This window comes from Pygoscelis adeliae, unplaced genomic scaffold, assembly GCF_000699105.1.
Source record: "Pygoscelis adeliae isolate BGI_AS28 unplaced genomic scaffold, ASM69910v1 Scaffold55, whole genome shotgun sequence".
Lineage (NCBI taxonomy): Eukaryota > Metazoa > Chordata > Aves > Sphenisciformes > Spheniscidae > Pygoscelis > Pygoscelis adeliae.
The window spans coordinates 334134-350434 of NW_008824804.1; the positions used below are offsets into that span (position 1 = coordinate 334134).

At 38.5% G+C, this 16301-nt stretch overlaps 1 protein-coding gene across 1 annotated transcript in view; it reads left to right on the top strand.

Annotated features, from left to right (window-relative positions):
• Nucleotides 1-15707, top strand: part of TOMM70A (translocase of outer mitochondrial membrane 70 homolog A (S. cerevisiae)) — a 28742-nt gene extending 13035 nt beyond the window's left edge. Inside the window, exons 3-13 of the mRNA XM_009324035.1 lie at nucleotides 499-672; nucleotides 1972-2098; nucleotides 4649-4758; nucleotides 6612-6760; nucleotides 7932-8139; nucleotides 8740-8874; nucleotides 10055-10162; nucleotides 10799-10915; nucleotides 11775-11872; nucleotides 12393-12515; nucleotides 13524-15707. Coding sequence (XP_009322310.1) covers nucleotides 499-672; nucleotides 1972-2098; nucleotides 4649-4758; nucleotides 6612-6760; nucleotides 7932-8139; nucleotides 8740-8874; nucleotides 10055-10162; nucleotides 10799-10915; nucleotides 11775-11872; nucleotides 12393-12515; nucleotides 13524-13677 — 1503 coding nt within the window. The 3' untranslated portion in view covers nucleotides 13678-15707. The remainder of the gene's footprint in view (nucleotides 1-498; nucleotides 673-1971; nucleotides 2099-4648; nucleotides 4759-6611; nucleotides 6761-7931; nucleotides 8140-8739; nucleotides 8875-10054; nucleotides 10163-10798; nucleotides 10916-11774; nucleotides 11873-12392; nucleotides 12516-13523) is intronic.
• Nucleotides 15708-16301: the final 594 nt, after the last annotated feature.

Genomic DNA, 16301 nt, shown 5'->3' on the forward strand with positions numbered 1-16301 from the left:
GTTGTCCCTACAGGTTTTATTCGTCTTGCTCAGTAGGTCTTCCCACAAAGTGTTTTCCATATCTAATTCATAGTCTGCTGAGTCAGCTCTGGTCTTATAGGCTATATGTGTTTCAGTAGGAAACTTTTCCTATTTGAATTGCTTTGAGGGCTTTGTTGTCTTGACATGTTTAGTCTTTGGAGAAATAACGTATCTCATTGGTTCTTCTGATCACCAGTCACGTAAGATTAAAACCTGTTTAGCTTTCCAAAGAGAAATCACTGCATTGTTTAATACCATTGTAGTGAATCTTCTGAAAAGTTTGTCTCCTATCTGATAGGCTTGCAAAAGAAAATCTTGTGTTTTTCCAGGAAATGGAAGGAGTGAGGTTTTCAGAAGTCTAGGCTAGAGTTTACCACTCAGACCCATTTTATATCTTTGAAGATCAGCCCTTAAGTGCATAGCTTGCATGCGGTGATGCTTTTCTTACTTGAACTGACCTATCGCTTTCTTTTTCAGAGTCCTCTTGATAGAGCCCAAGCAGCCAAGAACAAAGGAAACAAATACTTTAAAGCAGGAAGATACGAGCAAGCTATTCAGTGTTATACTGAGGCTATCAGCATGTGCCCTCCTGAGAAAAACCTTGATCTTTCTACCTTCTATCAAAATAGAGCTGCTGCCTATGAACAACTGGTAAGAAATTGAAGATAATTATGTGTTTGTTCTAAAAAGTTGCATTAAAAACTGTGTATTTTGTCACTTTTGTCCACTGAAAGATCTCAGGTGGTATCTGCTGCCTTCGCAAAGACGCCGTTGCTTGCAGCTGTCTTTCACTAGCTCGTCATACTTTTCCACATAGAAATAAAATTACTTTCTGTTAACTCTTCTCAGTCTATCTTATGTAATTCTTATGTGTCCCTTTCTTGTAAGATGAGGTTTTAATTTCTTATCCTCTGGAACAATTTGCTTGCTTGTAAGTTAATTTTGCTTCTCTCTACTAGAGTGTTTCTTTAACTGTTAGGTGAAAGGCCAAATATTTTGGAAGGATGCTGCTTCAAAAATTAAACATAAAAATCACAGGAATCCTACTAAAGCCCAAGACCTAAATCTTGAACATGTGGAAGTAACATTTACTTGATAGCTGAGTATACTTGATACTAGTTTTAGAAGTCAACCAGCGTTGTTTATTATATATATTATTATATATTTATGATATTATGGTATCAATAGATTTGCTTATGAGGTCAAGTTGGTGAGCTGTATAAAGGAGTGGAAAAATTGGCCTTGTACAGCCTGAAGTATCAAGTAAGAGACTGCGATTAGAGAAATCTAGTCTTGAGAGTTAGAGGAGAGATAAAACAGTTCTTGTCTAATCAAATACTACTTAACACTAATTCATGCCATAATTAATGCCAAATGTATGTGGTTCCTCTTTTTCAGTTATTAGAAAAACCTGTTTTGATAATCAGTTTTTCAGATAAATGGATTTTTAGTTCTTAATACCCTTGACCAGCTCTACCTCTACATAATCATTTATCATCCCTTTGTAGTAACACAGCATACTAAATTGAAATAACAAATTAAAAAAAAGCAGCATTTTAGCACTTTGTTAAACTTGTTAATTGGTTTTCATTATGTTTTCACCTTTTTTCTTCTATTTGTTTTGTACCTGTCTTTCAGTCCCCATGTTACCTCCTGCAAGCATCTTCACATCAACTCATATCTTCTCCCATATGCTTTGTACAACTGTCTGATTTCATTTTTCTGTAGGAATTCCTTTTCTGTTTTGTGGCTTTTCTGGTGCAGGTGGCTTCCAGTGGCGCCTGGCGGTTTCTCACTGAGAAACTTGCAGAAATAGAAGCAAGCAGGTAGAACCAGAGCCCTGGGAACTGCAGCTACTGTTAGGTGGGCATGACCCTGGAGTTGGTAACGGAAAGCTAATATAATGCAGCTGAGTAGGGCCTCTCTCATTGTGTTGTTTTCTACCCACAGCAAAAATGGACAGAAGTGGCACAAGACTGCACAAAGGCTGTTGAGCTTAATCCTAAATATGTAAAAGCTCTCTTCAGACGCGCAAAAGCTCATGAGAAGCTAGACAATAAGAAGGAATGTTTAGAAGGTGAGTGTCTCTTGATGTGTATACTTAGAAGTGGAATTAGCTCAGGCACTTTGGAGAGGATAACTTCTGGGATTGTTTTGTTTTTACTTCTGTAACTACGGTAATACAGAATTATTTATTTAAAACCATTCATAGCTACTGCAAATATATTTGCTTCTCTTATAAGAAGAAACCTTTTCCCATTTTTCAAGCTGTCATCCGCTTAGATCTGAAATACCTGCTGAGAAATTTATATTACTGCAGCCACTCAAGGTATTCTTTTTCCAGAAAACTCCCTATGTTTTAGAATAGAATTCATGTAACATGCTGAGTGGATAACCCAGACAACAGTTGTTCTACTTCCATACAGTAACAAACTTTCTTCCCTGTTTGTTTCAGAGAAACGGTACTACTACAGAAACCAAGGTGTTTTTGCAGGTGGAGATACGTGGTCAGAAACAAGAGTATTACAGTCATTTAAATGCATTTGGCAGGTATTAAAGGGACAACAGCTTCAGTAGCATTTGGTTCTGATGTGTAACTGTTACGAAAATTGGAACAGATTTAAAAAAAACTTTCTCTTTTTAATATCAACACTATGTGTTTGCCAGAAACTACTACATCAAATCCTTCCAAATACCATTCCTAACAGAATACATTTTGAACTGCTAGGAAGATGTGACTGAGAAGCCGTGAAAGTTAAGGAGTACTACAGGTCAGGTGTGTTGTCTGAGGGCCCTTTTGAACTAAGGGACACTGTTTCAAAGGACCCATTTAAATTTCATCAGGTGAAATAATTTCTGCTGATGTAAGATTAAAAGGCAAATGAAAGTTTCAGCTGTGCTCATTATCAAAGAAGAACAGAAAATAAGGCAGTGCTCTGACTGGCAAATCTAACTTAAATTAGTTTCATTATGTATAACAGCTAAGAATTAGGTCTGCTAAATTAGAAGGTAAATAAGATGTGTCTAAAAATAGATAAATTTTATTTATCTATATTTATTTATCTGCTGGCAGAATGCCATTCTGCCCTGTAAGACTATAGTGACTAGGAAAGGACTACTTAGGTCATTTAGTGTAGTCCTTTGCGATCATTAATCGACCAGCAGCTGCACTCCCAGAGTGCTATAATAAAATCTCAGTCTTACGTAGTTGCGATAAACTTACAGATGATAAAAGCCCCAAGAAAGATCAAGTGTCCCTGCCATACTAGGGTAGAGTTTAAATGTAACTCCTTTTTAATGTTAGTAGCAGTAATGTTTGTAGCAATTATTTTCAACCTTGATTTGTGTTTGATTTTTAGCTTGCAGTTTTTTCAGATCTGAAAATTACCTGCTTTTTCTGAACTACACTGGTTTTCTAATACAATACTGCTTTTACCTGCCAACCATGTATGGCTGGTAAAATCCCAGGAAGTAGGGTAGGTTCGTGTAGAGGAGGAAAGCAAAACCAAACAAATGAAAACACCCCCCCACCACCAGCAAAAAACCCCTCCAATGATCCCTGGCAGTATAATTTGGGAAGACGTTGCTGCCTCAGCCAAGTCCGGGCAGTAGTTAACAGCTGCCCGCTTTGAGCAAAGTGTGTCTGCTAAGGTGGTACAGTACAGTATTACTGCACACTATCTTTCACACTCGTGTAGTGTGTTTTCCCGAGCACCCCAATGTGCTTCTTGACCATGCTAGAGTTGTGGGGATTTTCTGTATAAATGATGGCATAATAATACCTATAGGGTGTAGAATTACAGAAACTATATTTAAACTCCAGGGTAAGACACTTGCTTTTCAAGTGTATTCAAACAATACACTGTTTGAATTTCAAGTCCAAACTCTGTTCATCTTTATTGATGTTTAAGTGAAAATTAAATAGGAAAAATCAGTGGTAGTATTACATTAACTAGAGTATCCAGAGAAATAATGATAATGTACCACAAAAGCGCATTTCACACTGCAAAGCATGGTTCAGGCAGAGGCTCTATGTGTGAATGAAAGTGATATGATATGAGCTAGCACTTTAAATAGACCAGCAAGCTATTTCTCTTAAACTTGCTCCATTCTGAAGTCACAGAGGTGAGCAGAAAAATTTGAGATATAATATGGGAAGATTTCTTAAACTGAGGACGAAGCGAGATGTGATTGGACTGAGTGTGAATTTTAAAAGTAGAAAATCAGGACCAGTCCCCGAGAAGAAGCTGTGTTAACACTTTTAATGCAAACATAATATGAACATAATTACTATCCCCAAAGTTTCAAAATGTTGAAAGCCCCTGCTGGAGGTATACATCTTCGCTGTTCATCTAAGTGTGTTTGTCTCTAGATAAAAACATGAACATAAATGTAATTTCTTTCATTCACTGTTGTGAAGTCCTTTTATCACAAGGAGATCATTTTGGATACAAATTTGTATCTCGGAAAACATGGTAAATACAGCAAACTGGAAATAGAGGCTTTTACCCTCGAAGTGGATGTTTATTAGTTTGACAGTGACTCATTGTAATAGTGGCACATGTTAGGGTACTCCAGTGACTACCAGAATTTGTCTTTAATCTCACTTTTGTATGTTGCTTCCTAGATGTCACTGCAGTCTGCATTTTAGAAGCCTTCCAAAACCAGCAAAGTATGTTATTAGCAGATAAAGTTCTTAAACTCCTTGGAAAAGAAAAGGCCAAAGAGAAATACAAGGTAGGGCTTGTGATATTGCTGACAAATTCTGATTTCACCTGACTGGTTGTTGAAATGTTGATTGTTGGCATTCTGTCAGTTGTTGTAAGCAAGTCCCTGTCTTCATCTGCTGAAGTGTAAGACATGAGTCCTTTTGTACAAAGCTACTATTGTACCGATGTTTTCCTTTAGAACCTGTCCAAACTTTTGAAACCTCAGTAGGAAAGAGACACCTATTTCTAACAATTGTTTCCCTTTAATAATCAAATTTATTGTGACATTCAGGAGACACCTGAGTTGGTGTGCTGCCTTACATGGGGCTTTTCTGGACTTGCAACATAATGGAAACAGGATATGTTGGAACAGCAGTAGCCAAATGTTCAGTCGCACATCAGGTGGCTGAGTTAGGTATGTGTGTTGAAATAGGAAGGTTTATAAATAGTAATTAAAAATGTGTAAAAATGTTGGTTCCATATGTAATGAATAGCTTAAAATGAGAAGAATGATGATTGAGGGCTTTTTCCCCAGGTTATTCTTGGTTTTATAAATAGAAATTTCATGTAGGAAAGATTAAGTTGACAGCAGAATTCCCGCGTTTTAGAAAGTGGCAAAATAATACTGTTTTAAGGTTGGGGGTTTTTTAAATAAAAAAAAAAAGAAAAGCAAAAAAGCATGGCTTAAGAAAAAATTATGCAGTGCGAAGTCACATCTTTTTATTAGTGGTCAGACTTCCTGATTCTGTCTTGAGAAATACACCTTCATCTCCTAACTGCCACGAATTACTTGTGACATTCAGTCGCAGGCTGTTTCTGTTCCATTTCTTTAAATAGGTGCCAATACTTGTACTTTTCTATTTTGGCACTCGGATATCTTTGCGTTAACGTTTGGAAACTGCAGAAAAGAGAACTATGGAAGTATAGGGGTAGCCGGGTTTTAAGTGGCTGTAGGTTTACAAAAAGGTTGAGATGGGTATTAAAACATTCTCACTTGTCATTAAAACATTCTTGCTTGTTTTTTGTGGCGATGGTTGAAGTGCTGAAATCCACGTTGGTTTTGAGATGCTGAATTTCTTTCCTGTAGAAACTCACATAAATGTGTGATGTTGAGGTAACAAACATGAATTGTGCTGTTAGTGTGGTGGTGGTAGCATCATAAAATAGGTGTGCTTCAAATAGGCAGTGTTACAATAGAACTTGATAGAGGAATTCAGAAGAGTGCATTCAGACTTTTCTTGCAGGAGAGACTGAATTGTAATTCTTGTGTGCCGTGTTCATTTTGAGCAAGAAATATTTTTCAGCTGCAGAAAGGATTTTGTACCTGAGAGGTGTTACTTCTGGGACTTCAAGTAAAATGTGTGGTATCTGGGCCAAGCTCCACGTAGAATTAGGATATTGCCTCCTTAATCGTCTTTGTAACAATAGACAGCAGCTTCTCTTGGACAAGTTGGAGAAAAGGGCAAATTGCTGTTCAAAATCTACTTGAATTTAGGCTCATGCTTAAACTGCCAGCTTGCATTTTTCATCCAATTTATGTGCACACATACTACTTTAGTACATCTACCCAATGTCTTACGATATCCTGAGAGTCCTCATTTCTGGCCACACGTGCAGAAAGATACCGTCTCCCTCCTCTCTTGAATATCTTCACTTTATTTCTACTGGTGATGGGTATTGCGTTGTGATCTGAAGCTTGAATAATCCCTAAATGTCCAACTGTCAAATACAAAATATCATACTATCAAATGAGAGAGTGCGAAGTCATACATTGATTCTTTCATGAATGAATTTTTTGATAATCGCATTTGTTTATCCATTTCCATATTTACCATCTGATCTTGCCATCTAATGACTTGAAATTACATTTCTCTGTTTCAGAATCGTGAGCCTCTGATGCCCTCACCACAGTTCATTAAATCCTACTTCAGTTCTTTCACAGATGATATAATCTCCCAACCTTTGCTTAAGGGTGAGAAATCAGATGAAGATAAGGATAAGGAGGGAGAGGCTTCTGAAGTAAAAGAAAAGTGAGTGTACAGTACAGTTGGGAATTGTTTGGTATTGGAATTAAGTTTTCAGGGATTTTTGACCTTCTGCTCGGTGTAACTTGCTGTTGGTTTCGTAGTACTTGGCATGGGAAGTCCTGTGGTAATGAAGTGAGCCTATTAAATGAGATCAGTATTAAAACTGAAACTCTTACGAAAGCTGACTGGCTAGCTCCAAACTGTAGGTGGCTTTGATCCACTAAACAGAGGAAGGACAATGAGATTGGGAAGATAGGCTGAATATTTACTACAGGATCATAGTAAATCTTAGGAGATGGGAGGACTGGAGAGTGCTGAATGATGCTTCTGGAGAAAGGAATGTTTTATACTGAAGGAGAGTTTCCAAGGAAGAGAGCAAGTTAGTCTTTGGACTGGAAGGGAGAAGATGAGCTAGGAAAAGGGTCTTTGTTAATGAAAACTATGAATTTACAGCAACTGAGGCTGAAAGGGTGTTTTATCTTTCTGGAATCAAATTGCACATAAATGAGAGGTTTGTTCTGACAAAGAAAAGCTTGAGGGTTTTGTTTGGTTTTTTTTGAGTGGAGCTTGAGCACCACATCAATGGTGCTTTAACTTACTATGCTGCTTTCCAGTTTGTTTTTGGAAGATATCACTGCTGTCAGTATGGAAACCGTTGCAAACAGCATTAATTTTTTTTTTTTTTTTAAGTAAGATAGAATGTCCTGATCTACAGGCAGATTCACTGAATCCAAGACGCTTAGCTGAGGACAAGGCAGTGCTTACTGTAATTTTTTGCTGTGAAATCCTTTCTTCCACATATAAACTGCACATCGCTAGGTTTAATATTTCACTTTTCTGACCTGGAATTCCATCCCAGCCCTCTTGTTTGAAGGCAAAGATTATAGCTGTCCTTAATGTGGAAAAAAATTTCAAGGGACAAATGAAGCTCAAGTTCAAGAGCTTTAAAGCAATTTCCTTCTTTATTTCCAATGTAATTTGGCCATTCTTTGTCTAAATTGTTTTCAGTCTGTGGCTCCGTCCAGGAATATTTGTAACTTTACTTATTATGCTGGTGTTGTAACTGAGTATAGCAAAAGTTAGTATTTGTTATGATTTAATGAAAAATCTGAATTGAAATTGCAGTGTTCAGTGAATGCATGTATATATACAACTGTTCTTACATCATTTACAGCTCTGGCTATTTGAGAGCAAAACAATACATGGAAGAAGAGAACTATGACAAAATCATCAGTGAAAGCACAAAAGAAATTGAAGCAAAGGGAAAATACATGGCAGAAGCTTTGCTTCTGCGAGCTACTTTCTACTTACTTATTGGCAATGCAAATGCTGCCAAACCAGACCTAGATCAGGTCATCAGCATGGAAGATGCAAATGTGAAGGTAAGAATCTGTCTCAGCTGGATTGCAGTTTGGGTTGAGAAAATGTAGAAGTTAGCTGATAAACTTGCAGTATAGTTCAAGAAGTTGTTTTTCCAAGTTTTCAGATACTTTAATGGGAGCGTTCTGGTTTATTTGCTGTTTTGTCTTTTTATTCCTGACAAATTGTATTTTCAATGGCTTGTTGATTTTTGACACTGCTGTGCTAAGTAGTACAAACTAAAGAACAGAGGAAGTTGAATGAATTGGAGGCTTATCCAGGCTGAAAAATCCATTCGTAGATAAGAGAAAAACATAAATTGTACTTGCATATTGAATTGCTTCAAAAAATGTTGATGTATTTGTAAGCGTAGGGAACCTGTCTTATAAAGGATTTTTGGGGCGTTGAAAATCCACTGAGATGGAAGCGTGGGCTGACATATTGGAAATTAAGCAAGGGAGTTGATTTATTTAGAGTCAATATGAAATTTATTCCTGCTTAGAATGAATGAAATCTGTCAGTGGGAGAAACTAGTCAAATGAAAAATTTAGTGTAATTGTAACAAAGCCTTAAGTCTGGAGGAATGTTGGAGTAGCTAATGCTTCTTTGAACTTTTTTTACAGCTCCGAGCTAATGCTTTGATCAAACGAGGAAGTATGTATATGCAGCAGCAGCAGCCTGTGCTGTCCACTCAAGACTTTAACATGGCTGCTGATATTGATCCTCAGAATGCAGATGTTTACCACCATCGAGGACAAGTAAGAAACATTAGAGATTTTATCCCAATACTTGAATATTTCAATATATACTAAAAGAAAAATAAAGATCAGTACGTCATCGGAGACACTTTATACTGTTTGTGGCAGAAAACCATGAACTCCTAATTTGGAACTGTTACGGAATGAACACACAGTCTAATTTGCAGGTTCAGGTCAGGCAGAAGCAGATTATTTCTGTAGCTATAGGAAAGAACGCAGAGCGACAGAGGTTCAGCCCTCTATCAATATGAACTCTGACTTAAAAGTACTAGGGCTTGTATACATTTACAGCAGATGTAAGCTGCTCTCTGAAGGGGCCTGATATGGCAGAGCAGCATCTGCATAGAAGGAAGCTTTGCTACAGCAGATGTAATGTATGTTCCTGATAACTCGGCATCTGCAGCACTGCGGCCTAGACTTGCATCTGTTCAGCTCATCCCTCTCTGGCTTGTGACGCTTCTGTGTCCTTGACTAATTTCCTAGACCTAGAGAGGCCTGCTTCCCCAGAACTGTAATATAAAAGGTGCTGGAAGAAAAAAGGAAACGCTACCATATGCAGATATGCTAAGTTGTATTCGTAAGGAAGACTTCCACGGATCAAGTGCCTCTCTCCATGAATTCATTAGATCTCTTTAGTGCTCAGAAATAAGAGTGGTATTATGTGTTGATTGAAGGGAATGAAAGTTTTCTGCAGATTGAAAATTAGTGTTTTACAGTAGCTTCACAGTAGAGTAAGAGAATGATGAAGTGAGCTCCACTCTTGTGGAGGAATGAGACTGTCAAAAAAAAAAAAAGTTGAAATGCAAGCTGGGAAAGCCAAAATGTTTCGTCATCCAAATAGTCCACAGACATTAACTACAGTGAGGCAAAGTGACTTGAGAAAATACGGCATAGTTTTGGAGACTGGACATAATGCTAAAACAGTAATGGCAACAGTCTAAAATGCAAGCATTCTCAATCCCGACACACGGACGTTGCCTTTTTGCATATGAAGCCAAAGTTTCACTGGTGGGTTTGTTATTTTATGGCAGTGATGTTTAGTCATGGGTTTTGTAGGTTTCTAGGCAGTTGTAAAACTGAACTGGAGATGATATGAGTAACTGACCCTAATTGAATTATCACTTAAGTGTCTGAAGCACAGATTAAATACAGAGATAGGATTTTCTTTCATTCTGGCTAGCTGAAAATCCTGCTTGACCAAATTGAAGAGGCTGTGGAAGACTTTGATGAATGTATCCGATTGCGACCCGATTCTGCCTTGGCTCAAGCACAGAAATGTTTTGCTCTGGTAGGTAACAGGCTGGTGTTTATCTGGGTGCTTTTTCTTTTAAAGAGCTCTGGAAAACATATTGTGTTTCTCTGTTTTATTCCAATTTAATGGAAAAGTAGGGTTTGCTGCTTTCATTTTGAAATGTTCATTGTTCAGACAGTAGGTCATCTTTTCTGTTTTGTGGTCGATGAACACAAATCTTCATTCTAATTGTATCACATAAAATTGATTTAAATAAAGCTTTAATGTTGTGGAAAATGGTTATCTTCAAGAAATTGGAAACAAACTATTTCAAGCTAGTACAATGCCTCTGCATGCAGGAATCTTCTGAGGACAGCTTTGCATGGTGTGAACAAGGAGGTATTCTAGGCTTGTAACTTCTAGGCTTTTGAAATAGAGGGAGGCTATTGGCAACTCTCAGGCCTTATGGCTTCCTTCTTTCACTCTTTCTCCTCTCCAAGTCTACTCTATTAGAGACTTGGACACGTGGTAGGTTCCTAAAAACAGATTTGGTAGGATGTACAAGCACATCACCTTCTGGAACTTGTAATTGTTATGATGCATGCTTCTCTTGGGGAAGTGGGTAGAGGTCTGATGAGCCTTTTTTTTGTGTGTGTTGTTTCATTTTTTTCCTTTTTTATTTTTCTTGAGTAGTATCGCCAAGCTTATACAGGAAATAATCCTTTGCCTGTGCAAGTAGCCATGAAAGGCTTTGAAGATGTCATAAAAAAATTTCCAAAGTGTGCTGAAGGCTATGCACTCTATGCTCAGGTACATTTTTCTCTCTCAAAGAAAATGCTGCATTCTCTTGCACCTTTTATCTTGGATAACATACGTTTCTTCAAATAATATATGAAGATTTTTGATAGTAAGTTCTGAGATAACACATGCTGTCTTTAGTAAGCTGCCTGAATTTATGGGTGTGGGTGTTCTGGGGTAGAGGAAGTAGAGGGGGAATTGGTGGAGCAGAATATAAGTGATTAGAGTCAAGGGTGGTTATTAGGAGACAGAGGTCTGGCATACACTTCCCCTTGAATTCCTGCACGCGTGTGGCATCTCGCTTGATGGATGTCAGGGATTCTCTAGGTAATTTGGGAGTTAAATGTGAGGAACTAGGGTAACAGTTTTGTTCTGCTACAAATGACATGTACTGGCCAAGCAGAGTTTAGTACACGTGCAGAGTACACTTGTAACAGACTGTCATTTCTTCTCTAAGAAAACATACTGCTGGTTCTAGTATGAAGCATGAGATGTTCTGATTTTAAGTAGGTAGGCAATATGGATGCATTTCCTTTTGAAAGAAGTATATTTGAAAAAGGAAGAAGTTGAGACTTGCAGGTACAGACTTTTAGAATGGTTTTTACTTGCAGTATACTTAGCATGTTGCTTGTGGATCTCCCATTACTGATGGTACTGTGATCAGTAATTTGTGCACTTAAAGCCTAGCAGCTTTCTTCTAAAAAGCCTCAGTTTTGCAACTTAACTCTGGTAACTGATGTGCCTGGCCTGCTCTACGATAAGAGAGCTGTATCCAATCTCACATCATCAGTATGGTTTTAATTAGAATTAGCCTAGCGCAGAGTGCATGTTTTGGTTGCGTATTCACATATAGGTTTCTCTTTTGATGCAGGCACTAACTGATCAACAGCAGTTTGGCAAGGCTGATGAAATGTATGATAAATGCATTGACCTTGAGCCAGACAATGCCACTACATATGTTCATAAAGGGTATGTATTGAGTTTGCGATCCTTTTGGTTGAGGGCAGTTGGCATATTTAGGTGAATCAACCTGAACTGAATGTTTGTGTTCAGAAGCTTAGCCAGGAGAAATAACCCTGTGAAAATATCTTAGTGCTGTTAAATGTATTTCTGCGGTTTCTCTTGACTAAACTGTAAATAAGTTTCAGGGAAGTTTAATTAGTGTTTATTCCTAATTGAGTATCTACTTGAAGTATATCTGACTTTCACTTTAGCCCTATCTTAATTTCAGCTTTGTGCTGAAGTTTTCTCTTTCATAACACAACCTGTAACAAGTCTCCTTGGGAGGAATTTACCTTTCTTTAGAGTCATTAAACTGGTAACGTGGTTTATTGAAAGTGGCTTTCACATACACGTTTTTAAAAGTCACAAAGTTACTGTCTACCCTGCATTAGGAATTAAATACATTTGGGATTTTTTTTTTTAATGTGGTCAGGGTTTTGAGAGGGGGAGTATGTGAAGTTTGTTCTAAATTTTCTTTCTCTTCTAGTTTACTTCAGCTCCAGTGGAAGCAAGATTTAGACAAAGGGTTAGAACTCATAAGCAAGGCCATTGAAATTGATAACAAATGCGATTTTGCATATGAAACAATGGGAACGATTGAAGTGCAAAGGTAATGTTGAATTGCAGTGTTAACAGTTCTTAGTTACTTTTGAAATTACAGTAGTCCTTTAGATTTCCTTATGGATCTTAAGTCTTTCTAAGATCTTCTCCCCAGTGCTGTGCAAGGCCAGCTCTTACCCGAAGTCCTGATTTCTGTTCTGTAACTCTTAGGTAAAGCCTTCCTTTCTCTATGGCATAATTCTGCTTTATGATCTGACAAGTTCCCGTGTTCACCAATTTCATATTTACTGGACAACATGCAGATGAGTCTGTCTACGTTTAAGTACATCCCTTCTGCATTTAAAGTGACTTCCTTAATCATTACTAGGCTTCCTGTGTATCTAATGTCGTCCTCAAACATATCTTAGTGGACCATTTGTACTGAGGATCCTGAGCTATACTCTCAAGCCTGACGATTTGGGTTTCATTCCAACAGGACTGCAGTTTGCAAGTTCACAGGGTAAAGAGGAAGGACTTAATGCACTATTCTGTAACAGTGCATTGCCTTACAGTTGTGCAAAAGTTTGGGGTGTATCTGAGAGTATAGTTGAGTCTTTTTTGGTTTTTTACATGTCTAGCCATGAAAAGGACAGACAATTAAACTGCTGCCATGAGAAATTTTGCAAGCGTTTCCTATTTAAATAATGTGAGCTCTTGTCTGTGCTAGTTTTCCTCTTAAGTATACAAACTCTTTTCAGGGGAGACGAGAGTTCATTTAGTTGTCCCAGCATTATCTCTGTAGTAAACTTGGTGGCCTGTGGAGAACGTTTTATCCCCCGCTACCACCCGTGGGGGCTCTCAAAAGAAAGGCTGTTTAACAGCTGTCCTAGTTGCTTAGGCTTGGTAACAGCTTCTCTCAGTTTGCTCATCATCATCGCAAGTTCTCGTGGTGGTTCCTCCCGAAGTCGTTTTAAGCTGTTAGTAGCGGAGAGTGTAAGTCCTGAAGGAAAAAAGATGCTGTAGAGATGAAAAGATTGCTTTGCCAGTCTTAATTGGACTACATTTTGGGTTATTTCAGAGGTAATCTGGATAAAGCCATTGAAATGTTCAACAAAGCTATCAACCTGGCCAAATCTGAAATGGAGATGGCCCACCTCTACTCACTCTGTGATGCTGCCTATGCCCAGACGGAAGTTGCAAAGAAGTATGGATTGAAACCACCAACACTGTAAAGAAACGAGGAGGAAATGACCGTCTAAAGTGAAGTTGCCCACTTCAGCCAGCCCTAAAGACGCTGTTGCAGACCATGTTGAATGGTGGAACTTAGTTTTTTCCCGTTCGTGGTGTTGTCATTTGCTACATCTGTTAAATGTTTAGGTGTTGTGGGAGTGGTTGTTCAAGGAAGTATGCAGTGTTGCATCTTGTTCCTTCTGCAGCAAAAACCTTAAAGCAGCGTGTTAAGGGAAATTAAAGTTGCAGGGGAACAAAGGGAAGATATTTTGGCCATGCAAATAAAAACTTCACACTGGTTCATTTTGGGTGATTATGTTGTGGGCGATTTTTGCTTTATCAAACAATATTACAGCATGTGGGGTTTTTTTCCTGTTGATTTTAAAGGTAATACTAGTCAGTGCTGTAAAATAGGTTTCTTTTTTATATGCAATTAATCCTTGAGGGTTGATTTTAATTTTGCAAAAAGGAAAAAATTAATTTTCAAACTGTTTAATAATAGAGGGTTTTTTTTAAGTCGGTAGATGTGGAGCGAATCCCTGTAAATATATGCAAGCATGCACAATCTTCCCTTAAAGCCCCTCCCACCCTCTGCATAACTTACTTAGAAATAGTCCTGTGGCAGCTATTAGGGAATTAATTTGATAGTCCTTATCCTCATCCCAGAAAGCCCTAGCGTACTGTATAGGAGAGCTAGTAAAGAGGTCGGCTGGGGAAAGAGGCCAGGTAACACTGCTTCAGTGTAGGTTTTACTGGAAGAAAGGCCGTGTTCCTGTGCAGCAGTCCTTACTTGAATGTCACAGGAAATTGTTCTGGAGGGTTCAGAGGGACTTTGAGGAACAGAAGGCATTGCTGGGAGTAGAGCTGCCAAGGTAAGGTCATGCTTGCATATAATCTTTGTACAATCTCTGACGCTCTTGCTTAAATGTAACAGCTAAAAGACAGTCTAAATTCTCTTCAGTCTCTAGACACTGCTGTGTTCTGATCTGCTCCTTGTAATTGCCCCTTTGCAGGATTAAGTGAGATAAGGAACAAAGCGTAGGCTAAAACTTCAAGTAACGGGTTTAGAATCTGTACTGGTTTCCTTGTTCTTTAGACCCTGTCTTGTCCAAGATTACAAATACTGTAGAAAGGAAGCAACCGTTCTGCAAACAGGAGACTGGCAAGTTATTAAATACTAGTATAAACTGTCATCTTCTAGCTAGGAACTTCACAGAGGGCTCTCTTGCTTTGGGTTGATCTTTCCGGTATGGAAGTCGGTCAGTCCATCTCGCCTCTCCCTGGATTGATGTGGCTGGATAAAGCTCATGCAGATACTTAACTGATGTAGCTTAATTTACCATACACTAATTTGGGCTGCTTCCCATCCTGAAATCATAGATTTGCTTGTGCTGAATTGTCTAATGTATTTCATCTTTTAAAGAACTGAACCATGCTGTGGTCAAACTGTCTTGTTCTCTAGTTGTGCCACCATATAGTAGCAGCAGCTTGTATTTTCAACTTGACCTTCCTTTCTCCCAGCAACCACAGTTGAGAATTCAAATGGTGGAGAGCAGACATACAGACTTAATCATTCTATTTTAGCTAGCTCAGTAGGTGATCTGAAATCATAGCGTTGGTGTAGAATTGAAGGCATTGGAAAGTACTGGCAGCTTCTAAGGGTGCTGCACATAGCAAGTGTCAAATGTCTTCTGGAACTTCCAATCTCTCCGTCAATTACCTGAGAACAAAAATATGCCAAGCTGACTGATGCGTCCTGGTCTCCTGAGGAGTTTTTATTCGCATGGCCTTACTTACACTGGCATTTTCTCCTCTTCACCCTACCTGTACCCCATTCCTTACCCCACCCAATCAATTAAGGGAAAAAAGCATGTGCTGTTGAATACTAGCATTCCAAATCATCGCAGACGTTTGCCTGTTCTTGAACTAGTTTGAAACTGCACTGAAAGGATGCATTGTCTGTAATTTTTTTTGTAAATGACGTATCACTTGTAAACTGAAAAAATAAATATTACCTTCAAGTATCTCTCTCTGACATGCATAAGAACAGGTTTTGATGAAAGCGTTCTCTGCAGTGGTGCTCTGTGCTTACTGAGGTTGCTCTGAATCTAGGAAGAGCTAATAATGACTGCCTCCCTGTCATCTTCTCTCACTTCAAGAAAAAATGAGGAGACATGGAATTAACGAGTCTTGTCTCTGATTGCTTCTGTCACCCACAGAGGTACGGTCTTGAGAGCTGCAGATCACAGGGGAAAGGAAATCCAGCCAGGAAAGCTGGGAATCTGCGTAGCTGACACCCTGTTAATGTGTGTATGCAGGTGGATCCCTTTAGTGAAAGGCATATTTTCTTTTTTTTTTTTTAAATGTCTGATATAGTTGAGGTTTTGCTTTAAGCCAGGTGTGGATGTGAACTTTGAGAAAAGCTTTCTGTAGTAGGGATTGAGAGCTGAAGTGAAACAAGTATTGCTGCTATTTAAAAAAAATCAATCATCTGTTGAGATAACGTAGGAAGCTAGTAGTGAAGACTTGGATAAACCTGGCGTATCCTAGAGACTCTGGGAGGCTGCTTCTACACATAGTTGTCTTGCATCGTAATTCTGATCATGTAAAATCCCTGTTGTTTGTG